At 39.6% G+C, this 27,274-nt stretch overlaps 1 protein-coding gene across 1 annotated transcript in view; it reads right to left on the bottom strand.

Annotated features, from left to right (window-relative positions):
- Window positions 1-8,179: 8,179 nt before the first annotated feature.
- The window catches only part of PPP1R9A (protein phosphatase 1, regulatory subunit 9A), a gene marked incomplete at its 5' end in the record, with an annotated part of 43,110 nt that continues 24,015 nt past the window's right edge, over window positions 8,180-27,274 (bottom strand). Inside the window, 8 exons of the mRNA XM_009576011.1 lie at window positions 8,180-8,392; window positions 9,508-9,690; window positions 12,756-12,875; window positions 15,502-15,700; window positions 18,842-18,919; window positions 19,018-19,105; window positions 23,232-23,532; window positions 24,089-24,246. Of these exons, the coding sequence (XP_009574306.1) occupies window positions 8,180-8,392; window positions 9,508-9,690; window positions 12,756-12,875; window positions 15,502-15,700; window positions 18,842-18,919; window positions 19,018-19,105; window positions 23,232-23,532; window positions 24,089-24,246 (1,340 nt within the window). The remainder of the gene's footprint in view (window positions 8,393-9,507; window positions 9,691-12,755; window positions 12,876-15,501; window positions 15,701-18,841; window positions 18,920-19,017; window positions 19,106-23,231; window positions 23,533-24,088; window positions 24,247-27,274) is intronic.

Raw genomic sequence — 27,274 nt, 5'->3', positions numbered from 1 at the left:
TTAGGCTTGTGTCACTATTTGTTCTCAAGCAAATTAAGTCCTATCTTCTAAAGAGTTAGCGTTTTGCAGCAGTGGCAGTAACACAGCCGAAATACCGACCAGTCACCCCGCTGGTCCTGGATTTACTCTGTGGCTGTGGAAGTTAACAAGCCAGCATTTCCCTCAGCAGTGGTAGAAGTAACCCATCGTAACATTAATTTCACGTTTTCCAGTAGCTTAGAACATCTTCAAATAAGCAAATCTACAGGTTGATGGATCTTGTCAAACTTCTACTCTTTTGTTGGTTTTGGCCCTTCAGAAAATAAAGGATGTGCTCACTCGTCACTGGCTTTTTTTTTCTCTTTTTTGAACTATTCCTGTACTGAAGGTTTTCCCAGCGGTCTGCCCACAGACAGAGGCACGTGCAAGCAACGGGCCTTATCTTTTCCTAAAGCGTTTGAGAGGAGAGAGATCCTAGGTAGGACTTAGTACCTGCTACGACTAATAGTAAAATTTTGCATTTGGGTTGGAAGCCTGTTGCCAACCTCCTCTAAGGGTGTCCCAGCCTCGCAGTGCAGAGGTGGGAATGGAAGCTGGGCCACCGTGCGTTAAAGTGGTGCTGGGCAGGACAGAGACAGCAAGCACGCGTTTTGCAGCAAAAGCAATGCTGGGGTACAGCTTCTCCCCCTCAGCATGAAATCACCACTTGATAAACTCACTGGCAGCCTCAGTGCAGAAACAGCAGTGGAAGATGCACCTCAAGCCTGGCCTCCCAATTGTAACGTAACTTGCACAGGGAAAATCTGAGCTTGCAACCCGGAGGAGGGCATAACCCATCATCTTTTACAAGCTGTACAGTCTGGAGCAGTTCTGGGCATTACAGAAACCGAACTGCAGGTATCTGAGACAACTTGCACAAACGACACGGACATACGTATAGATGGCTCCAGACTTTGGAAGCTGCTGAGCAGACACATTTTACATGTCAGTCGTGGATTTACAGCCTCTTAATATACCTATTTTAATTAAGATAATAATTTTATGGATTGAGGGTTCTTTTATCTTCTCGCAGGTGGTGGAAAGTAAGATTTATGATTCAGCCGCTGGGAAACACAGATTGGGTTAGACAGATTAAGTGCAGAGTAATTGGCCTAGATTCTGCCAGATGTAAATCCACTGAAATGACTACACAAATTGGACAGTCTGTGCCCTCTGCTTTTCCCTAATTTAATGCTTTACTAAAATCAAATAAATAAAAATAAAGATATATTAAACATGTTCAGCAGAAGAACTGCTGTACTTTGAACGTATAAAATGCCCATTATAACTAACCTACACTTGAGTGTAAAACAGTAAAAAGTTTTTATATACCGAAACTAATCCAGGTCTTGTAAACAGACAAACATTGACCAGCATCAGCGTGAAGGCAGCCTATTTTAACATCAACCTGCAGCAAAACACTGCACGCTACATTTCACTGCATATGAAGAAAAAAGACATTCTCTTTCCTTACTGGTTTTTTTTTTTTTTTTTCACTTCTTTTTACATAATTACAGATTGTAAACGAGATCCACTCAGAGGCCTGTGAATCATGCCAATTTGGCCAAGAGCTGGGATTAAAATAATCTTCGGCACTGAGCAGAAGGAAAGAACAAGCAGGGCAAGGTCCATGTCCCCCCCAGTCTGACCCACGCAGCAACAGCTGTCCAGTTGTGCTCACCATTTATTATTTCTTCTGGAATGACCAACAAACGGGCAGGAAAGTGAGGACTCAATACAAATTCTAATAAAGATTCAGGATTTCTCATTTTATTGCATTCGTTGTCTAACAACAATAATACTCATTGGCAAGAAATTTATTTACACTAACAAATTAACTTTAAACCACAAGGCTTTGTTGTTTGTATTTAAACTGTAAGAAAACAAAGGGCCACCATGATGTTTTGTTTTGATGTCTCCCAATAACTAAATATTAACCAAAGTTATTTTGGGGAAAACTCAACAATCTAGAGAAGTTCATATCAACCAAGCACAAGAGAACAAGCTCAGACATGGCACTACTGTGTCTTTCATGCAGATGATCAGACACCAAGATGTACAAAGAAAAAGTTTAGGATAACATGCACATCATATACATTTGACCTCTTTAAAAAAAGAAAAGAAAAAGGAAAAAAATCTGAAGCGCAACCACCTCTTCAACCATATAAAAAGAAACAATGTAAGAAGCCAATTTTTACGGTGAGCACAGTGCATTTTAGTCTTTTAGCTGCCTGGTCTTCTACCAATATGTCTAACATTTGTCAGTGGCCAGTGAATTACCATTGCAATGTGACTGGAAAATATGAAAGCAGTTGTTCAGACAGGAAATGTGTGCGGGAAAGTATAGAGTCAGCAGAGGTTCACTGTGCACCCCCCATTTCCAAATGGGTTGGTTACTCCTTACGTCTGGTGCCCTGGGATCCCCCTTTCCTTCAGACGCTTCTGCACTGGGGCCCAAACCCGCTTCCACTGGTGTCAGTGACAAAGGTCCCACTGAAAACCCGGCAGGAGGCTCAGGCTCCCGGGTTATGTGGGTTGGACCCGGCCTCATGAGCTGCGAGCCCTCCTCACCTCTCCCCGCTCTGGAAGAAGAAACCTGCCTAACTCAGCAGACCAGGTTTCACAAACCCTGCGGCTCGTTCTTAACACAGTCCAAACTTCCCAAACAAACAGGCAGCTCACGGCACTACCGCCAAACCTTCCAGTAAGACATGCATTTTTTAAACCGTTACTTAATGCCAACAGCAAAAGTACCAGTTAGTACTGCCGGTTAGTAACATCATTTTATAATGAGGGATTGGAGGGCTCAAGGCCATGACTAAGGGGTCACAGCTTTGAAAAATCAGTTTTCCAGGTGGAAAAAGTACAGTAAAATCCATACGGGAGGTTAACAAGAGGGACTGTGCAATCTGCAGATGACCCACACTCCACTGTGGTGAGTGGGTAAGTCACCTCGGACGTCACTCATAATCCTGCTCAAAAACGAGCTGCTAAAAGCGCTCCAATAGAAATCGAAGTTAGGGTTAAAAATATAAAAAAGGGGTTCCTTCCTAGAACACTGACAGTCCAATACATCAATCCTGCCAACCTCCCACCCCCAAAAACCAACCTGAGAACAACATGCAGAAGGCCCTGCAGAGGACCATTCTGTATATAGTTTTAACAAAACTTCAAAATCTTCTGATCTGCAAAATACATGAAACCCCGCAAGAAAAGAGTGAGCAAAGGGGTGAGCACGCTGGTGAGACCCAGGGGTAGCGCTCTGCTGCTCCCCCGAGCTTGCAGACGGTCCCGGGGGCGGGGGGGGGGCCTCTGCCTGCCGCACAGACCCTGTGCCTACAGCCCTGCAACACACAGCGACCTACGCACTAACTGCTACTAGTGCGGTGTCAATCTGTATGAGTATCCACGTATGTACGTATGTATGTACACGCACAAAACCATACACACTTATTTAAAGAAGGAAACAAGCCACCAATCACTTAAACATTTCTAGAAAGACTAATTGATTTTGTTATTTTCAATCACTAATTTAACAAAACTAACCCAAACTCTAACTGCTCTGTGCACTCTGCCCACTTCGACTGTTACAGACTTACAACTTAATTAAGTATGTGCTGCTGTTTTCAAACATCTGTTTTTTCAGTGTTTTGGACCACGACGTAGGTTTCCTGAGGTTTTCAAGTGAGGGAGAGCACAGAATGAGGGAAGTGCTATTAAAAGGGTCCAGCCCCTCTATCACTTAGTTTGATGACAATGCAGGGGACAAGGCCACACCTAAAACGAACAAGATCAGGTTTTACTTTTGCCCTGACAATATTTTCTCTCTGTAAACACACGGCTAAGAAATCAACACAAGACTTAATTCTTGCAAACTTCCCCTAAATTTCAGCAGCGAGAAACAGTACAGACTGCAGTGCAGATGCTGTAAAGAACTACAGCTGTGCAAACCTTTCCTTTTGATTTTCAGTGTTGCGTTGGTACCTGCAATGGTACCCATTGGCCATACCCAACTAAATGATGATCCTCTTACCTTCCTACTGTAGAACTGGATTCTGCACTATTAGCAAGAGTGGCATTCCTTTCTCTGACTTAAAAGTGGAACACAATTCATTCTCAAAAATCACACAACATTGCCCACCTCTTATTTGTCAGCACATGAGCCAGGATGTGAAGATGGAGCAGCTCAAGAGGACAGGAGGTTTTGATGGAAGCAATGAAGTAAGAGGAACCCCAATGCTGTGTCAAGCACCTCTGAATGTCACCGAGAGCTGAGGATTGGTAAACTTCAGAGGAAAGCTGCTCAGTAATTCTAGTAAAAGCTTGATTCTTGTGGTATCCCTGCAGCAGACTGGAGTCGTGGCACAACAGATGCCCTTGCAAAAAAATTTAAAAAGTTAAAAAAATGCAAAAGCATTTGTATACACTGAGATACAAACATCACCTAACTCTGTTCAGCTTTTTATTACTGGCTTCTGTTCCACTGTGCAATTCTAACCTATGATCTAGAACAGGCTCCACTTACAGTCACGCCCACCAGACCTGCTCAGAGCAGTGGGTGAAATGCAAACAGCAGTGGGCAATACTCTGTGCACTGCAATGAACAGGTTCGGCTCCTTCCTCACGCCCTGGTCCTGATCTGCCCGGGCAGACTGAAACCAAATTGGGACTTTTAACACGGAAGTGGCATGGGTGCAGCACCCCACCACATGGGAAAACGCAAGCTGGAAGCAAGTAATGTCAGTATGTTTGGCTGATTTGGACAGAGCAAGGAGCCACCCCTCCCTCCACAATCTCAGTATAAACACTAGGTTTTTTAGACTGAAGTAACCTGCAGTGTTGTATCTTTTATTTTCTATTTTTCAGAGTTCCATTTTTTTGCTAACTCTCCTTTCTTCACCCTTTCAGAGGTTTGATATATTCACAACCTGGCAATACCGCAACAATGAGCAGAACCAGAGTTTACAGAACTGGCCTCCCATCATAACCAGGGAGAAGTTAACTTCACCAGCCTGCTGTGGTCACCTAGGTGTAAGGATGACACAGAGCACGGCTCGAGGTGTGGAAACACCACACTGCCTGCAAAGCAATTTAAAGGTGGCCAGGCAAGTCAGCGTACGCAAAATTGCTTCAGCTCCACAAATAAATAAGCAAAAGCAGGCGACAGTTATATTTGCAGGTGAGCCAAAAGAGAAAATCTTTCCAGTCATTTAGCATGGAATATTTGTTTCTTCTTATTACATAAAAACCCCACATTAGTCTGACTTAGCATTGGTTTACAGGATGTTTAAGTAAAGAATGATGAGACATTCATATCTTTTGTTTCATATATGTCATTATACAATACAAGGGGAAAAATGCAACACAACTTTAAAGGTCCTATAGAACAGTAACAGAAGTTTCAAACTGTGCTTTACATCTGTTATCCAGTGACATTTCTGCACGTCCTAACAATGAGTTACCACACTTAATAAAAGGAACCATATAAATCTCTTTTATCACAGAAAGAAGAGCAAAACTCTTGACATTGCTCGGTTTGCTTAGTTTTCATGTGTTGATCAAAATGCATTTTATGGTTTTATTTTAAATTTAAGCTACTAGTTTTTTTTAAGTTAGGTTTTTGTTGGGTTTTTTTAGTCCAAGAATAACAGAATAACATTACCACAAAGCAATAAAACCGCCTTCAACACTTAAAGGACTTAAGTTGAATTAGTTATTCTGCAGAGTAAGAATCCGATTTATGAAGAGATTAACTAGGCACTGTTCTAAACAGCAAGAATGAAAACTCAATGTACAATGCCAAGCAGTCTGCTCAGGTTTCTAAGAAAACAAAGAACATAAAACAGGGACACCACCTTAGATTACTATATACAACCACTTAAACATTACTACAATGTGAACATAATTTAAAAAGAAAATCGCCATCGAATGCATTTATCAACATTGTATTTAAAATATTAAATTTCCAGTTTCTTCCAGATAATTTCTCTTACTCAAATATAAATTGATAACCTCCTAAAATAACAGAATGCTAGTTTTACTAGGATGTTAAACATTTGTACAATTTTTCTCCTACAAAGAGCGCAGAAAGATTCACTGCAATGTGGAATTCTTGTTAGCAGGTGTATTTTTTTGCCAGTGGTCTATCTTAAAAAAAATATTAGAAGCCTTTAGAAGTATCAGGAAGTATCTTTTACGGCAGTTTCATTTTTAGATCTGAATAAAATATACATCAGAAACGTGTAGAAATTGCATTTGGAAGGAAAAATAAAGCTAATGCTAAGTAGATCTGTTGTGTATTAATTCTGAATGACCTAGGCTCTCTCAGTTTACAGACCATTTTACATGTCAAAGAAATTATTAGGATCAAAAGAAATTTAACTATAAACATTGCACCCCAACTGTTTCAAATCTGAGCTTCAGAGAACTTTACAGACACAAACTTGAATTTCATAAAGTACACAGCAGAAGAGAAGCCAAGCCAAACTAAACCAAACATTTTCTTCAAAAGAATTCAATATTTGCATTTTTTAGGCTGGCAAATTTTCAAGTTCAAGATTCTAACTTTGCATCAACATCTTAAACAATTTATGGGTTGGCACGACTAGATGAAGACTGCAACTTCCTGGATGCATGAAAAGGAAGTGACATTTCTCAACTATAAATGCTGCTACATAGTTAGCTTTGACTATAAAGCAGTAAGCTAATACCTCTAGCTTCTCACTGTGGATATTTGCCTGTTGAAGAAATACTGAATATTTTAATACCGCTCTTAAGAGGCAGTAACACCATGCAGTGTGAGCTATACACTGCTTCTGTCATAGTCAAAACTACACAGCAGGCTTCGCCGATGGCCTCATACACCAGGAAAAGAGAAATCTCTGAAGGATGTAATACAACCACGCCTAAGCCATCAAAACGTTCAACAGCCTATACCCAAAAATTCAGGTTGTGGTGGGGATATTCTTTAAACACATCAATCAAACAGTTAATATATGGCAGCTTTGGATTTAGTAACCGTCACCTCCATGGCAGCATTGATCTTAACAGCAATGTACTGCATTTAGTTTTCACCAGAATCCCTCGTCTTCCTCTTCTTAAAGTGCACTTCTGTAAAAACTGAAAATCTTCAGCAGACTCAAGTTTGATAATCATTTCCAACAACAGCTTCATAACAGCACAGCACAAAGCTTATTCTCCCAATGCTTACTGGAGAATGAATCTGAAGATGTTGGGAAAAAAACCCCGAAACAAAGTAAGCCCAGTTTCCTGTTCAAAACACATGAAAAAGAAAGCGGAGTGTGTTATAAGAACGTTGCCTACACACTGGGAGCACAATGAAATTTATACAGATCCAGCTGTGCTCTAGTTAGAAATTCATCCTTGCTCAGATATCTAAAGGATAAATGTTATCCTCAGACTTCTGTGTAAACCAACATAATCATTTAAGGCTTTGCCTCCTTCCTGGATTAACTATTGTACAGTTAACAGAAAGAGTTTCACCTCCTGTCTTTTACCTAGGGGGAATATTGACTCTCCTGTCTTTATCTCCAGTGTATAATAAGAAGTCACTGAACAGTTGTGTTTCCAGAGCAGTGTCGCTTCAAGGTACTGACGCAAGATGAAACTTACTCCAGTAGATGGAACTGAGTATTCAAACACCGTAAAGAAGCTGAACTTCCAGTAAGAAAGTTAAGTCAACTCTTATCAGACAGAGCACAACTCCTTTTACCCAGCTGAAGAAACGTTCACCAATCGTTTTGACTGACCATCCTATTCAGAAGAGGTGAAGCAGTGGACCATGCTCCTCGGCATCATGCTGGTTACTGAAGTGACCAAACACATAGAGCTCAATAGAGAAGAGTAGTTTGGAAAGAAACACCGCCACACAAATATGAAATCTGTTAGCTGTCAACAACAACAAAACAAACCGAGGGGCTGGGGTTGTTTCACATGGCAACAGCAACGAGCGTGAACTGGATATGCGGGAAAATAAAACTACACAATATAAATTTCCCTAGTCATTCTATGTATAGCCCCATTTCTCTGTACACACTCTTGTGTAATGAATACAAGAAAGCTGAACGGGCACCAGAGTGGATATGAGTTTCTCTTCCCTTGAAGTGCCTCCACTTTCCTAACACAGCAGCACTTCTGCTTATCACTGCTCATTAGTGCCCTCTGTTGCATCTGATGAAGACTTCTCTATTTTCTTCGATTTCCTCTGCAGTTGCTCTTGTTCCTTCTTCCGAAGCTTTTCCCTTTGCTTTTCCATTTTCTCTTGAGCTTTGCGAGCTTTCTCCAAGGATGCTTTCATTTCCTTTAGCTTTTTTTTAATGATTGCTCTGTCCTGGGAAGATGTTATACCAAGAGCCTGAAGTGGGGAAAACAAAATTAAAAAAGAAAAATAATTTCATACAGTTTAACCTATCACAAATTTTTTCATATTCTAATAATAACTCTTCTTAGGTAAAAGACTGTAACAACTAAGCAAATTTGAGACATTACTGATGTGTAAGTAACACACTTCTGTACTGCTTTCCATGCCTTCCACTTCTAGAATATTAAAGAGTTAGATCTCATTGCCACCACTAACGTTGATTTCATTGATCAAATGAGGCAAATAAAGATTAAACTATTTGTCTGAAGTCATCTAAGTTTACATAGAACAAGACTTCCCAATTCTCACTGCTACGCCTTAGTCAAAAGTTCACTTGCTCTCTTCGAAAACCCCTAGAGTTAGTGAAATGCCAGCCAAAAAATTCAGAAACGAAACACCAAACTTGGTCTTTCAGATCTGCTGAGACTCCCACAACTCCTTCCTGTAATTATTTTTGACACAAGTAGGCTCATATTTTCACTGCAAGAAACAATTCATACTTTATACATCAAAACTGTATTTAGTTCTAACATAGTACAATTGGTATCCGCTTATGCCTCCAGTATCCCACTAATCCATTTTTCAGTTGCTACTTCTAATGTATGTCTTCTGATGTATGTCTATTTACTATCTTCTCTGAATCACCCTTCCGCAAAACAGAGCTGAATGAGAAATACGCGCATGCAAATACCACTTATACATGCTGCTACATGATTTACGCATGCAAATATGGGTATGTTATATACACCCAGAGTTTTCACAAAGCAAATGCCCTCTGCTTCTGAAGTTTCTAAATCCAAGTGCATATGGGAATTTCTTAAAGTGTTGCTGTGGCTTTATACTCTCTCTCTTTATACTTATGAACAAATGGTGGGTGAAAGTACTGTTCCATTTTTGATATAGAAAAACGATAGACACTGACTTTAGAAAGGTAAGTGACTAAGTTTGCAGCAAGGCTAAAAACTAAATCCAATCATTTATTATTCTAGTCTATCACCACTCCACACACAGGGATTCACTGCTTTCTGGCCTAATTCTTACTTCCTTTAAGATTACCTGAACTGACAACAAATACTACAGTTAGTCTTGAAGTCCAGTCAGTCAATTACCTTGAGCTTACTCCCATCCAGTTGAAGGAGATGCTCCCCATTAATATTTTGGGCACTGAATTCGGAAACATACTGTTCAAGGTTCAGGCTCATTAACCAGTGGGAAACCTGCTGCACGCTCCACTCCTGAACAGCACGACTCTGACACTGACTGTGCTTAGGAGACTGTCCATCGTCAAGGATCTGTGACAAAAACATGCTGCATTATTATTAAAAGGGTAACACGGATGAGTAACAGCATTTTTCTGTACAAACTGCCAGCATCAGAGCAGAGGTATCTGTACTATCTTTACACTACAGTAATAACAATTTCACAATGCTATATTACACCTGTATCTAACCAGATATCTAAGAATTGGTACAAGGTACCCAAAAAGTCTTCTATCTATAAATAGAAGAAGAAAAAGTAACTGGCATTCCTTTTAACCCAAACAGGGACTGAAATGTCCAGGTGGCACAATTCAAAACAGGTATGCTCCCATTCCCTCGCAAGATTTTTATCCTTCAAGTTAGAGCGTTTCTAAAGGATGCAATGAATTCTGCATTCCACTTCCCGGGCTCATTCATAGATCTTTATGATGTGTTTAAGCTATAAAACAAGAAATTCAGGGGGAAAAAACCCTCAAAAAACCACTCTGAAGTTCAAAGTGATGACATCAAACAGCCAGTGAGACTGATACTATCTACGGAAGACTATGAGATGACACAGAGGAGCGGTAAGGAACACACAGCGATCCCACAGCCCTGGCCCTGCTCTCATCATGTTGCGCTGCTGCTGCAGAGAGCACAAACACAGCACCAGGAGGGGCAGGTGGGGCGTCAGCTGCTGGAGCAGCCCCGTGTCCCTGCTCTGCCACTTTATTCCACCCAGGGATATGCCAGTGGGGTCTGAAACAAAAGCTAATCTGTCCCAGCCATGGTTAGCAAAGCAGCTGCTACAGGCTGCAGCAGCTGTCTGCTGTTAGAGCAGCTTTTACACTGGGTTAGATGATGCTGGGAGCTCTCTCAGCTTCTGGCTGTCCAGTTCTCAGGGCTGGGGAGGAGACGGTTTAAGCACTATCTTTTCCTTCTCCTATTGCCAGCAGGAGCTCAGTGCAGCTGATGCTTGGCCTGGTGGATTTGCTCTGACACTGACCCTCCTCCCCCTTCCAGCATACCGCAAAAACTGCAATTTGCTATGGCCTTGAAAACTCTTAGCAGAAAGGAGAGGGGAACTCAAGACAAGGAGAGAGGAGCCAGTGACATCTGCGTGTTCTGCTTGGACAAGGGGGTTTGCCACACAACACCGTAAAACAAGAAATGTAAATCTGCAAATGAGACGATACGTTGCCACGCGATGGTCACACGATTCACCACAACAGCACACTAGTATCTCACCTCATCATCAATCATATCCAGGCTCTGAGTGAGGGAGCAACAAAGAAATGGGAAAGAAAAGCATTATAGAAACAAAATACAGAACATGTAACAGCATGTAAAAGTTCAGGCAAGGGCAGCACCAAGATTTGCAAACAGATATGGCTACTCAAAACCAAAGAGATTTCTTTAAAAAAATTATTTCCAGAAGCAGAGAGGTTATGTTGAAAGCTCAGCACACACATGATTTGGCAGCTAAACCTGAGACTGTGTCAATGAAACCCCCTTGGAGTTCCTGGTCTTGACACCCTAGAACCCGTGGGAACCTTCCTGATGGCTCCAATTGCAAGGGCAAAAGCTCCTTAATTAGAGGAGAACAACCTGCAAGAGCTGGGTTCCCTCCCCACCCTTTCATTTTTTTCATCTCCTTCAAATAATGTCAGATCTGCCAGAGAAGCCTGAGCGAAGGAGTACTTGCAGCAATACGCTATGAAAGGCTGAAGACAACGCTGGCCTAATCCCCTGCCAGGGTGTTTGTGGAGGTTTCCACTGCAGCTCTTGCTGAACACGCTGCCTGATTCGGAGGCTGCAATTTGGCACACAGCAGAGGACGGAGAAAACACATTCATTTTTATAGACCTGTTTAGGCTTGGTATTTTAGAAGTGATAAAGTAGAGAGCTGAACAAGCAAAATGAAAGCATTTTCAAGCTTTTAATTCAATACCACTGGGAACAGGGCATTGTCACAATAAAATACACAATATAAGGGGAATGAAACATGGTAAGAGAATGAAATGTATTATCAAGATAGTATTAATACTAAATAAAGTGTAAATGATGACTTTGTTTTTTTCAACAATTTATAGAACGTACAGGCCTCTCTGCACTCTCCTATGATTCTTGTAAATGTTTGCCCTTTATTACCTCCAGTGAGTAACCTCTAAAGAATGGTTGAGTTTGTAGACTTGCATTTTGGCAAATGGGATTGCATGGAACAGCTCTCATTCTTTAAACCCATGCAAAGCATGCAGGCAGTAGTATCATAAAAAAAAAAAAGACATAGATACTTCAAGTTCCTCCTCTCTAGAAAAAAACCCTGGCTCAAACCTTACATGAAAAATGTGAAGTTCTTATGGTGTGTTTGTAAAGAACAAAGGCACATGTTTCCCGAGTCCACAGGACAACTTCACTGACAACTGAGTTACAAAACTAGTATATTAAGAGAAGTATTTTCAATATATTATATTCAGCTCAATTATGTCACCAATTTACAGGGTTAGGAATGCTTTTTCACATTATCATTGCTTGAAAAAACTCTGGTTTGAAGTAACTGAATTCAAATCCACTGTGCAAAGCAAGCACAAAGAATGCAAAGTGGATTAACACATACACATTCTAATCAATATACATACATTCATGTACAGCAACACACAATTACTGCATGTACAGGTCATTATTATTTTAATGTATCAGGGTTAAAATTAGTCTAGGTGAAGGTGCCTTACATCTCAACTATATTTACCAAACTATACTATATGTTTATTATCTCAAAGTTGTCTCAATTATGTCTAGTTTAGTGTATGTATATATACATCTATGGGTCCACATGTACATATTTAGAATGTAGGAAAAATGTATTGAAATGTGTGAGGATATAGCACCTCTTAGGAAACCAACTGCATTCTACTCTCCTATGAGAATACCATAAGACCTTTATTTCAACTCATTATTATTTGAACAATAAAAATCATAATCTAGAAACCAAGATTAATTTTATTCTCCCGTTCTACTGCCTAAAAAACATCCCTTTATTATTTGAGTAACTATCAAGCAAAATTCCATGGGAGAAAGAAAACAACTATTTCCCACCTTAAACAATTTCATCAGCATACCTCATCTGACGACAGTGCTAAGGAGTGCGAGAAACCTGGCGTTTTAGGTTCTGCTCCTAAACCACTCAAATCAGCTGAACTTGTGCTGCTGGGACTGAAATCATCATTGAACGTGAAATTCTGTGGAGAAAAAGATGAGTTAGAATGAACAAATGATCTCATACATGCATCTAAAAGGGAAATTTGCTTTCTGTCTTCCAGGTTGGCATAGTTCAGGAGTTATTTCAGTTACAATACAAACCCAGTTATAATACACATGAGGAAGCCTAATTTTTAGTATTGTTAATATTTATAGAATACATAGTATTTTTACCACTGTGTACTTCAAGAGACACCTTTGCCAGCTTAATGCCTCAATGAATTGCAAAGGGGTCCGAAAGCAATTTCCAGACTCCCTCTTAAGATGCTGGCTCTTATCCTGGAGCTAAATTACTGCTTCCACGGGTTAATCACTAGCACTTTACTGTCCTCCAAATATTTAGGACAAGCGTAGCACAGGCAATAGCACAAAGAATAGGACAGAGGATTAATTAGCAGAGAAAAGTGAAAACTGCTATTGAAAGAGCAAGGAAAATATCCTGTGAATCCATTTCTGAGTCCCAAATAATCTTCTAGAAAAGTAAAAGGATCCTCCCTCTTCGCCTATACCTTTAGAAAAAATTGAAATGGAAAGTAAAAGAGATCTCTGGATATTGAATGTTATTTACTGAACTAATAACCATAAAACAAACCCTGTTTTTTCTTAACAATGCAATGACAGACACCACACTTTATAGCAAAGAATAGCAAAAGCATGCACATATTTCCCAGGAATACAGTAAAATTACCATCAGAAGAAGACAAAAATTAACAAGTATTTCACATTAGAGTGAGAACCATAAAAAAACAAAATCTGTAAAAAATTAAGGACACCATGATATTCCATTTAACTCGAATATACAGTTGATGATACAGAGACCTCTAATCTCTACTCTAACATCTAAATGAGTATCAAATTCAATTCACCTTTGACACTCAATTTAAAAAAATGGATCCAAACATCAAAACCAAAAACAACACTAAAAAAGTTATCCTTTTATCCCCCCCAAAGATACTTGACCTATCTTTCCTGAAAACAAGAAGTCTTCCAAAAATATCAAGTGTTGGTCCTCTTAGTTTCGGTGGAAATCCAATTAAATACCGGTATCATGCTGTGCTTCAAAAATCTGAAGAGCTGTATAGGAACTGCTAATTTAAGAGCTCGCAAACTTTACAGAGAACATCAAAATGTTTTTGTGATCAGTTTTCTCACACCTACGCTTAGAATTCCTGTTCTGCTTTTCCCCAACTCTTTATAGAAGAGAAGAAAATCCGAGCAGCTTCCTTAATATGCAAACTTCTAGCCCCCACAGCGTTCTTAGGCCAGGAGTTCAACAGCTCTACCTCCTGTTCTGTGAAGAACATCTTTTTCTTTTTTAATACTCTGATTTTTCTTTCACCTCTATTTTGTGCAAGCTTCAGCCTTATCAAGAATTTAAGTCTTTAAAATTCAATTTTCTGTAAGAAAAACACAAAATAGCCAAGGCCTGCTAATAATTATGATAGCAGGACAACACGCCCCTATACACCGCAAAACCTCAGCCTGATACTAACTGTAAATGGGGGTGCTTTTTTCCCCATTTGAAAATTATTTTTATACAATGTTTGTTAAAAGGCACAAATACGATTTACATGTCTAATCCTCATCTTTCTTTTTCAAAAGAAACCGGGTAACCAATTAATTTCTCTTTCATCTTCAGAGATTTCATCTGTGGTCTTCTCTATCAATCTGATTTGGACTGGTCAGCCTTGCGTTGCCCTCCCTACCAGGTAACACAAGCACATCTATGACCTTGCATAGCTTGGTGTACAGCAGAAGTAAGGTATCACTAGCTTGTGGCACCAAAAGAGTAAGAAATACCTGTGGAAACTGCTATTATGTACATGCATGTGTTTGTAGAAGACAGAGAAATTAGATTTCTGATTCATATTCCTGTACATAAAGTTGAGAACCATATCTGTTTCTTTTTACCAGACCAATATAAAAAATCAACTGCTACAAGTTGTGAGAAGATACAGGCAGAGAAATATTTTCCAGAAGTGAAAATAAACATGAAAAAGCTAAGTATATTACTATAACTAAGGGTTATTTAAGGAGTTATCATGCTGAAACATTCATGCATATAGAAAGGAATCACACAGATGTATTACATTGCAATAGTTCATATTTACAATTCAAGCACCTTCATATAGAGAATTAAATCCAACATCCAGCATGCATGACAAACAGATTTCATTATTGGGGAAAAAAGGCAGATGACTTGACGGCATACAGCATTTCTTCACTTGCAAACACCTCATTTGAACATGGGTAGGTATTCCCACAATCAGTCCTGAAGAATGCAGAAAATATCTATAATTGAATACACAAATCTAGCATTTGTTCAGTGGATCCAAATGCTAATTTCCACTGGCACCACTTGCTTTTGTTACAGTACAGCACACCACAGTTAGTTTACTGAATTAATGTACATTAAGACAGAGTAAAAAGGTAGAATGTGGAATGGTACAATGACAGAAATGTTCTATTCGGATGAGCTTTTACTGTACAATGAACACCATGCACTGTTTATTGTAGTAGTCACATATTGGCCTGTTCTTTTTCCAGAAACATGAAGCCAATTATGCCACTCAACATAGTGGGAATAAGGTAGTTTTTATTTTCTACCTTTGACCCTTTTTTAGCTGGACTTATATTTTCAGAGGAAGGTTCAGTTGAGCTGGTAGGCGATGGCAGGTTGCTAGAAGAGTTGGATCCCTTGCCACTCTCTCCATGCCATGTGAATGGTACACAGTGTGAGAGAGAGGAGGATCGCTCTGCTAAAGATTTAGTGTTTGCTGATTTCTGCAGCATCTCTCTGGTGGTCCTGTTAAGAGAAAGGAGCAGGAGTATGTGTTAGATTATAAAATAAGAGAAAACAAAATGCTACAGAGGCAGTTAATTGTAAAAAGAGTGACATGCCCTGTAACTGTGACTAAAGAACTGAGTGGCACGCAGCTGGTAGGGGCATGCCCGAAATCTCTCAGCAAAAGAAGAAAAAGTGGGTTCTTTTGATTCTTTTTCTAACTCAAGCTCTCTTAAACAACATACACCCAGCAAACGGAGAGAAACACCAGCTGAAAATGCCCGTACTCCTGCCGTTCGGATGTGAACCAGCTCCAGTCAAGAAGCCACATGTTGTGTTGGTGCATTTCTGAGCCCCAGTGGTATCTCAGCATGATTAAATAGATTAGACTCAGCACCGACCCAAGCGGGCTTTGGTTCCCAGAGAAGGTCTGGCTTGGATTTTGAGCACAGGCAGAATCAATCAGGTGCGTCTGTATCCATCTATGGAGATGTGCCTTTGTTACAACAGCTAAATACCGATAGAGTATTACTATCTTGATTTTAACATTATTAAATATTAAAAATATTCATATAGAAAAATGAAATAAACACCTATGTGATATTATCAGCTTCTCTCTTTGTACTAACAAAGATTGCAGTGGGTAATGGGATCAAGGCAAAGGTAACACTTATAAAATAAAATGCCTAAATTATTCGCTAAATATATCATGTCAACAGTACAGTATGTAAATTAAAAATAACTATGCAAAGTGTCTGCCTCAAAGAACTTACACATATGTCACATGCTCATATTATTTATATCAACATATGTATTACTGTTTCAAAGCATTAAACCTCTACTGCTTTTAGCAGCCACCAGTAAATGGCAAGTATGTAAATCTCCCCTCAACTTCTACCTTCTGGACAGCTTCTAAATCATTATTAACCTAATCACTAGAGCTTTGTATATTGTGAAACCTCTTTTCTGTATGGGTAAAACTGAGGTTGTCAAAGGGCCCCCACCCATGGAAGCAGAAGAAGAATCCTCCCTCCCTTTAGCTACATAAAGAAAGGTAGACGTATCTGACCCAGTCCTGTACTCCTCCCTCATCCTCTAATCTTGCTTGAAAGTAGAAAGAAAAAACAAATTATGTTGCCCACATGACCTAGCTTCCAGCAGGGGAATATATGCTTCTTACTTAAATGGGGAATTTTTTAATATATGTAACATTAGTGGTAGTCTTAGGAAATAATTCAGGATTTTATTTACACATGCTGAGTGCTATCTTTTGGCAATGGCAAAATAATGCATGCAACATCCATCTGACAGCGTGATTAATTGTACATCAATCAGTTGCCGTAATGGACATAATTATAATATGATGTTGTCTTTTGATCACCATCTTCCTTCTTTCAAAGAGCTTATACAGCTTTGGACTGTAGAGAAAACATCCTCACACTTCTTCTGAGGCAAATTCTGTGGAGTTAGTAACAAAGGAACTGACAACAGGTGTTTAAAAAGTTATCCTGAAATAATAACATTCCAATTTACAGAGGCACAGTGAGAATTACAAATGCTTATGAATTTTTACTTTGAAAGCAGTATTAAACTTTGTTTTTAGTAACTGTATCCAAACTCAGAAATATTAGCAAACAATACAAATAACTGATCTATCAAATATTCTAATAAGCAATGGATCTCTCTATGCTGAGATCTGCTTTCTCTAAGGAAGATACCTATGGGATCTCACAAACATCTCTAACATACTACATTGGTATAAGGAACATATCAAGTTCTTATAAACAGGTATACATTCATTTCCTTCACCCTGTGGCTTGGTATTTAAATGCTACATGATGTTTAATACGCTGCTAAGGGCACTAGCTGCCTTACAGCTACACAGAGGTGCAGAGAATTTGCTTTAACAAATCTCTCCCTGTCGCTAGGGAAGTCCAGCAGTGAATATCACTAACTCCGGGTCACACTGCAAGCAGACACACCAGTGGAACCAACTGGAACAGGTTTTCTGACACAAGTGCAGAGGTGACGACTGTTGCCTAAGATCACTGAAGATCCAGGCAGATATTTGCAGGATACAAATGTACAAATGTATGCTGAGACAGAACATTGCACTTCAGTACAGTGTGCCTGAGGGAGTAAGTCAGAAGTCTAAGGTTTCTTTTGCTTTTCTGATTTTATGGAGCTACACAATATACTTGTCACTGGGTCTCCATATATTAGACTGTCAGCAAAACTCTACAAACGGCTACATACTGGTTTTCCACCACAATGATTTTCTGACTAGCATTCAAAGTTTGCTTTCTTCTGATAGCTCTTTTGTCATGTAGGTTTTCTTTTGCATTGTTTTATGTGCAGAGAGGTACATTTTTGAGTTGCTATGTCCTTTCTAGACTTTTGGAATGTATTAAGTTTATTTAGCTCTCCTGACATTAACTTGTCTTTCATACCTGGAACCAGGTATCACCCCCTGTAGCTGTGATCTTGTCAGACTCATCAGTACGTGAGGAGAGACCTTCAGGAAAAATCTACACTAGCTTTTGCAGAGAAGATTCCTTCCTGCCATTTTGAACATTCATATGTTTATTCAGAATCCAGATGCTTGTGATGTGGTCTCATGAGATCTCACAAGGAATTCACAATTCCTTCCCTGAGAGTTGGTGATGTGACAAATGCAGTCAGCATTTTTGCTATCTATTTTCAACTTACGATGTTCATCATCAGAAACAAACCCTTCTGAAAGCATTCCTGATGTGGGTGCCGTGAAGCTGCAGTGAACAGCTGCTGCCCATCCTCGCTCTGGGGGTTTTTAAAAAAAATATGTGTAATTGTGTCAAGATTTCTGGTTCACACGCATTATTAACTGACTGTGTGTGCATCTTGTAGGCCAGCTCTGATAACCTATTTCTGCAAATCCCATTAATAGATGCAACAGTAGTAGTGATGCCATGATATTATAAGCCTCCCAGTATTTCCAGATTGTATGTTAGTTTTTCATTAGTTAAGAAACCTAGATTTGTAAGCTCAAAAGGTTATCTCAAAGCTTAACACTTATCTACATGAAGTCAGTGGGACTGTTAATGCTCCCGTCTGCTAGGATGATTACATTTTTCCAATTTTTCTGGCATATCATTTCTTGCATCCTCAATCTTTTACCCATACCTACTGCCATAGGTCACCCTAATAGCTTCTTTCTCTTTCCGCTTCTTGCCCTTGTTTGAACTCCTTCTCAAGGGAGCCCTACAAGAATATCAGAAAACATCAGGAAACATCTTTGAAATTTTACTTTTAATCCTTTTAATGAAAAAAATAAGTATTTTAAATAACAAAATGCTTACCCAAGATCTGCAAGTTTTCGCTTTAGTTTTTCCGTATGCCCTATAGTAGGGCTAGTTGTTCTTGCTGCCTGAGCACATGTGGCACCATCTAGGATACATTTGTACATGGAAGAATGTACATTATTATTTTTAATTGCTGCTGACAGCTATTCCACTTTCCATCCAGAACAGTTTGTGTATCTTTTCATGATTAGATATGCATACATGTACACATGTGTGAGTACACAATTTAATTAGGTGAATTCTTCCCATTTTTAAGAAGATGGTGTGAAGAGGAATAAAAATAAATAAATACTTTCAGAATTTGAAAATACACATGAAGAAATCTTATTTTAATTGAAGAAAATGAAAAGTTAATTTTGGTTAAATTTTAATGAATATGTAGTAAGTCAAGCAACACAAAAGATTTACAGGTAAACATTACAGTGAACCCATTTTTAAACTCAGGAATAGCCGCTTAAGTTTCCTTTTACATAATTCATTTGGTACGTATGCTTTACTTCCAAAATGACTCCTGAAATGCTTTCTTGAACTTTGGAGCCAAGGGTACCTTTTATGATGGACATGCGAGGTATCTCTTTAACTTGAACATCTTTGTTAAAATAAACATTTAACTTGAAATCCAACCATTCTGAAGTAAAAAAAAAAGAATTAAAAGTAGCTTAGTTAATAAATTTTCCCTGAGACGTCTACCAATTTTTGATCTCTTCTACAAACACTGTTAAAGCCTAAAGAGGAAACAGCCTGCAGTACTTATAAAGCCAAAACAATGAATCTGCAAAAACAATGAGTCTGCAAAACATCCTGTGAAATCTATATGGAAGCTAAAAGAAAACACACAGCAGTTGAAAAATTCAGACACAGTTTCTGTGATTCTTAAACATAAAGAGTGTCCCCAAATACTCTAGAGGAAGCAAATGAAGGTCAGTCATTCATGTCACTTGCAGTTTGGTGACTTTTACAATGTGACCTCAGATGTTCAGTGACTTTTAACTGAAAGCGCTGCTGGGTTTGTGGATTTCTCCTACTGTGGCTGACATAAATTAAGCCCTCAGAATTAACCCAAAATACGACAGCACTACCACAGGACAGTCAACTATGTGTACAGAACTTTGTATGTTGCTTTGTGGATAATATTTGGCCAAGCTTTCTTTCAAGTAAAGAATTCAGTGCGCAACTGGTTAATAAATCCTGGAAAAAGCAGGAAAATAAGCCTCTTGCAATACCCACACTCTAAAACCCATACTATTTCTACCAACACAAGTCCTTATGCTAAAAAAAGCATTCAAGAAAAACTGACAAGTAACCTTGTGCCAAAAAAGCAAACTAAAAAAAAGTAATATGAAGAATGACAAAAGCAAGGCGAAGTCTCTTGAAAAGAAATCCATTCCCCAGGGAGGCCGAGAACTTTAGGCAATGCACGTTTGCATCAACCCTATGCTCCTCTCCTATCTTCTCTTATGGTTCCTCTTTCACCTTTAATGCACACTGCTTTTTAACCATCGCCACTTTCAAGAATAAAAGTCATAATATTTATTTTCACACTAGCTATTCACAGGCAAGTGGGGCTTGGGGGCCAGGGGGCGGCGGGCTTTTTTGAGAAACTTCTTAATGAAAGTAAACGAAACTGTAAGGTATTCTGCTTTTGTGGTGGGCAAATAATGAAAGCATTTAGTAGCTGGAGGTTTTGCTGCTGTAGCAGAAGAAATAATCTGGAGAGCTCAGCAGGGACATGTAGCAGCTACCTGGTATGGCAAATTTCGGTTCGGGCTCTTGTATCACTATGCTCCCACTCACACGCAGCTTGTCGCAGCCAGGGCCCTCTGAATAATGACAATTTGCTTGGGAAAACATTCATGCTGGCCATGGGATACAGTGGAAGATGGATGGGCTAGGTCCCAAAACCAGCTTCAGTGGCAGAGTAGATTTGAACCTACAGGGTCTCGCACACATGGAGGTACGCAATGCTTGGCACATGGCAGGGGCCACGAACTAGGGCTGCAGGTGCCCTGCCTGGGCAGGGGGGGACCTTGACCACCCTGGACGGGGGCATCTTCCCTGACTCCGTGTAGTTCTTCAGAGAGGGTGAGGGAGAGCTGGTTCCTCAGAATAAATCACACAGAAGCTGTTTAATCCATCAGCCTCATACATTCAGCCTCAAGGAGCTTGTGTAAGTGATCTGTGGCTGATGGATGTGAAAGGAGACTAGACCTAACTTTCTTTCCCAAGGTCACAAACAGTTGCAGTCAGCCTCACATCAGCAGAGTATTGCCCATAGGGGTCACCTCGGCTGCCTTGTCAAGGGATGCTGTTGCACAAAACAGGCAAAACTGAAGAAAATAAATTAATCCTACAGATACATGAAAAAGTTGTGCTTAAAAGATGAACAAGCAAAATTCCTCATCATTTTGCAATGAAACTTATCTCATGCCACTTCAGCTGTTCCCACAACACTGCAGGATCTCATAAGAAAAAAAAAAAAGACAAGTGTGAGCTTGCTAATGCTCACTTTTGCTAATAAGAGATTAATCAACGGACACACACGTGACCACAGATGTGCTCTCTTTCCATCTCTAAAAAAACCCTACCTGAACACACAGAACAAATAAAATGGCCCTTTTTATTTTCTGACCTGTAAGAGTTTGACAGCCAAATTAATAATAAATTAAAATAGTATCGCTACAACACTTGTTACCAAACAACTGCTTTAGGACATTTCTGTTTTGTAGGACTTATTAAATGCAAATTTTCCATTTGAAACTAATTGCTCTGGTTTAATTTTCATGTACTTATCAGAATCTGGATACACCCAAAAGCACTGGTTGTTTACTTAACGGTCACAGTGGGGAAAGCATGACACCAATATTTAGACAGAGATTATTTTTCAAACCTAATAGTGACACAGTGGGTGGAATATAATACACTATTCCTTACACTACAAGGCTAGTCTCCACTAAATTTTTATCAAGATATTTTTCATACATCAGTTGGAAATGCAGGATTTACGACTTCACTGATAAACCAATCATACACTCAAGCTGAAGTACGAGTTTGGAAAGTCACACCCTTATTTTTACTCGCAAAACTCAAACATTGAATTTAACTTTGATTCATTAACAATTATACAATCAGAAACTATACAGTTACACTAGCAATTTCAGAACCCATGTAAAAATGCTAGCATATATGAACCTATCCTAAATTCAACATAACTTCATTAATCGTGTCTTTTAGGAATCTGTGTGAAAGTCCTGTATGAAGATGAAGAAAAAACAGATCGTAAATCAATGGCAATTCTTTTCAGACACACAGACAAACAAAAAATCCTCAACAAATTGTTCTTTTCAGTTACTTTAAGTAAGCCGAAGTCTGTTATGAGCCTATCCAGACCTATTCCCACAGTCCTCACTTACAAACAATTTTTATCATGTATTTTAGCTTATGTGACAGTTAAAGAATGCAAGGTGCATAGCTAAGAATGCTGAAGTTGTGTAAAATGCTAATTTTGACTTCACAAGGCATCTGAAAAGGAGGGCTCAGGCCATATCGTACTGTTAATGCATTTAATAAACTGGTATCTGAGACACGTACCTGAGCTAGGTATGATTGCATCATGTTTAATCCAGCTTACATTTAAAGAATCTGAATTAAATATAAAACAATGCGGCCAACCTCCCCAACAAATTACTTGATTTTTTTTTTCTGTAGATGAAAAGTATCCAGACACTAACCTCTTGTTTAATCTAGACTATGCCTCCTCTCAGGAATTAAAAGCTACAATCTGTTATTCTTGCTTTACATTCCTTTCCCCATCCTCCAAAAAAAGCACCTCGCAGTGCCAAAATCACATAATTCGAGTAAGTGCACTGTGTAAAGCATGTTTCTAAAACAGGTATGTCCCAAGGTCCAATAATTTTGTTTTTTTAAAACAAAATACAAGATTTTCTTAAAGGCAACTTCCCCCTAGCTTTTTCAGTGAGTTCTAAGAGAGGGGAAAAAAAAAAAAAAGGAAGCAGTTCCCAACCTCATTTTAAACTTTCTCGTTTTCTTATACCATCATACATGGTCATTTATAATTTTTTGACTTCCAGGTAGACAAAAGAAGTTATGAGCTGATGGCCTTCTAGTTGCTAAGGTCCTATGTAACAAAAGTTCATAAAGTAGATGTAAGTGAGCAAAATGATGCATCAATTTATTGTAAAAAATAGTAATACCTTTATCCTGTAAAATATTCCTGCCAGCTGGGTGATGCAAAGGAGATCCTTCAGAGCTGTGCCCAGATTTTGAAGGAGAGGAAAGTGGAGTGTCTCCCCGAGCATGCGGGGAAAGGACACCTCCTTTGTGGTGCTGTCCTTCTTCTTGGTTTTCACTTAGGTTGTCAAGTGAGATTGCTGCACTGCTAGCCACAGGGGAGAGGGAGGAAGCACCAGAGTCTGATGCTGGTGAGGATGCTCTCATGCATAAGGGCAGTGGTGATTTTGACATGTGCATGGGACTACTGTAACTGTTTGACGGCTGTTGGTATAAGAGATTATAAAGCAGGTTATACCATTTAGTAACCAATCAGAGAAAGGTTTACTTTGAACATGCAATTCTTTTATTCATTATTTAGCCTTCTATTTGTATGAAACGCTTTTAGCAATTCATGCCAAACCACACACAGTGTTGTTTATTGGTATTTGCTTTCAGACGGAAGTCAGAATAGGACAAAACGACGAGTGAATATCATATAGATTGTGTTAACAAATTAACAAAGAGAGAAATGCACGATTCAAGTTCCTTTCACCTCCTGCATAAATGGAAGGACCCACTCTGCATTATAAAACACACATAAATCAGAAAGCTCAGGATTCCTGTCAAAAAAAACCACAAGAAAACCAAAAAACCAGGTGTGCCGACTCAAAGGAGACCGGACTCGCACATCACTCAAGGACATTCATAGCATACTGGCCACAGAGGAATAAATACTCCTGTGCTACAATGAAAGGACAAAGACAGAGGATGAAATGACTTACAGGGACAATCTAGCACTCCAAAGGAAGCCTGAAAGAGAGGGCAGAGTTCTTCTCACCTTTCGTTCAAGGCTGTCCTCTCCATCAGTTGAACTGATGCTATCATACAGCCTTGTTCTAGAAGGCCTCTGCCGCTTGTTCTTCACTGAAAGCTGAGCTCGAGTCTTCAGAGCTTTGGAGTCCAGCCTCTCCGTTTCTGGCACTGCTTCATTGAAATCTGTATGGAAACATGATTTGAAGCCATTTAACAGAAGAATCTTTCACTACTTTTTCCTAAGACAGGACCTGCAATTGTGAGTACACGCACTTTGCATGTTTTACTTGTACCTGTATCTTCATAACTGTTGAAGTACACATGCGAAAAAAAAGGTTATTTGCATAAACCATTAACAAGTTTATCTACACAGATCCAGTAAGTGCATAGCAAAGAATCAACTGCAAATATTTAAGCATTCAACAAATTACTTCCACTGTTACATGAAGGACCACACAAAACCAGCTGTACTAGCCCAGAAAGCAGGTCCACTTAGACTCCCTCAGAGGGATTTGCATGTGCTTGGCCTGCAGAGTTCTCCTCCATCAGGGCATAAAGCAAAGTAATCCTCATCTCACTGCTCTTTGACAGACATTTCCCAGCAACTGGATGAATATACCAATTTAGACCAGGGGACCAATTCATTTATCCCCAATCCTGCCCTTTTAAGCCACTTGAGGAGGAGGGACTGGACTGCCCCACTAAGCATTTCCCTTATAACTTCACCAGTTTTGCAGGCTGCTCGTCAAATTACAGAAGAAATATCTAGAGCAGTCCTCAGGCTGCTCCACATTTTATCATAATCAGAATGGCTTACAAATTTAAAGAACATGACTTGTACTGTACTGAATGTCCCCCAAAATAACCTCTTACAACATGTGCAAATTATGAGCAAGCAATGTCTGCAGTCAGGAGCACACAGAGTGTGATACAGGTAGTATCCAAATAATCAGATAATCATTTGTGATTGGATTGCTTTACAGGCAGCCTTTCACAGGATTATGAACAAGTGGCAAACTCATTCCTTTGGACCTACAGTGAAACAGGTTGCTTACTCTATCACACTATCTCTCTCAGGAGGGGATGGCAGAGAGGAATCCCAATCCTCCTCTGGATTCCGAGGACATCTATTGTTCAAAGTTCTACGTGACAATACAAATAAGGTGCCCCAACTGTTCACCCCAATCCTTCTGCAAGTAAAAGCATCTTTTTATTAGCACCTGGCAGTCTCATTTGTTATTTCCTCCCCTTGCCGCACTGTCCTCAGAACCATTATCTCCTCTTGTAGATTCTTCTCTCTTTTATTCAGAGTTCCTTCAAACCCTTAAAATTGACATAAACTCAGGTAAACTGAAGTAAACATGAACACTCATACAAACAGATTGATATGAGTGACCCAACACAAATACAGCCTTGCCTCACTTGCACTTGGATCACATCAGAAGACACTCTGCCAAGACCCCTTCCTTAAGTAGGAGTCTAGAGGATGCGATCACTACTGTGATTATCACCACCTACTGCAGTTGTCTGGCTTCAGCTTTCCAAGAGCAACGTGTTTTGGCAAAATCATTAGCAAGGTAGTGTTACAGCTTTGCAGGAAGAACTCGCGAGTGCTGAAATAAATTTTCACTGCAACGAGCTGTCAGTGATGTTGCATAAAGTTTATCATGACAGTGAAAATGAAATGAAATTAATCCATCCAGAAGATCCATGAAAGGCACCCTGAATCACAGCTGTTCAAGGCAGGAATGGGAAGGCCATGATCTGTACAAGAGCAAAGGGATCTTGGTTCTCCCTGATTAGAAAAACTACTATATTGCGTGGAGCAGGACATGGACAGTTAGATCTGTCATTATCCTGATCTAATAGCTCAAAAACTCTCTGAGAGATTTGCAGTAAGGCATGAGTAATTATCCCAACAAAACCCAACAAAGAGTCACCAGAAGATCTGGGTGAAAGCTGGGAGGTGTACTCTACTCTCCCACTTCTTAACTCTACAAAGTTGCTGTATTTTCTGGACATCTGGGGTTTGTGCAGATGTTGTCTTCTATCATATGTACTTTAAAATAACAAAATGGAAAAAACCCCAAAACCCCAGTGCTGCATTGTTTTTATATACCATCAGAAAAGAGCTGGACACTGTCACTCTCATGTTTACTCGCTGTTGTATTTGTACATACAACTTTTTGCTGGAAAAATCACGAAAACCTATTTCTTTGGTTTTGAAGGGAAAGCAGTTTCAGATCCTTCCCCTTTCGTCTACTGCCCAAACACTGTTACATGAATCATGAAAACTGGAGAAACATCTCATATAAAAAATGGAACAATGAAACCATCTTACCTGCCCAGGTTCAAAGCCACTCTATTCCTAAATGTCTTGTGAGCAAGGTATACTAAACACTTCATATACGGCTTCCCTCTACAAACAGAGCTAATATAACTCCACTTTTCTTAGCTATCAATCATCCACTCAAATGAAATCCGAGTATTTCAGCAAATTTAACATTTTACAAAGCTGCAGTACGACAAAACACATTTTAAAAGGTGTTTTCACATTTTACACCAGACAAGGAATAGATTCTTTATGGTTTTAAGTTCTTTTTTTTTGCAATCCTCATAGTACGAATCAAATCAGAATCTGTTACATTTATTTACTTAAGTACTGCATTCATAACACACTACTTAATTAGAAGCTGATCTTATAGACATTTTTGCTTTAAACAAATATAAATGGAGCCATCTTAGCCTCACTGCAGCCAGTGAAGAAACTCTGACCAACTTGAGCAAAGCTGAAATTTTTCCCATTGCTTTCCATGGCATCCTGACCTTCACTCTCCGAGAACGTGATTTCACCAAGGGTGGAACCGACTCAGTGACTTACCACCACCACCAAAATGGAGAGCTCTTGCTCTCCCTCCTGCTCTGAGTGACATCCTCCCACCCCCACCCCAGGATCTGGACTGCAGCTTGCTGATTCAAATGACTGACCCAGCAGAAATTCCCATTGCTTTCCATGGCATCCTGACCTTCACTCTCCGAGAACGTGATTTCACCAAGGGTGGAACCGACTCAGTGACTTACCACCACCACCAAAATGGAGAGCTCTTGCTCTCCCTCCTGCTCTGAGTGACATCCTCCCACCCCCACCCCAGGATCTGGACTGCAGCTTGCTGATTCAAATGACTGACCCAGCAGAAACGATCCAATTTTA

The sequence above is a fragment of the Fulmarus glacialis genome, unplaced genomic scaffold (genome assembly GCF_000690835.1).
Source record: "Fulmarus glacialis isolate BGI_N327 unplaced genomic scaffold, ASM69083v1 scaffold724, whole genome shotgun sequence".
Classification (NCBI taxonomy): Eukaryota; Metazoa; Chordata; class Aves; order Procellariiformes; family Procellariidae; genus Fulmarus; species Fulmarus glacialis.
Note: the sequence above shows the minus strand (reverse complement) of the source record. Positions and strands in the feature narration are given on the sequence as shown.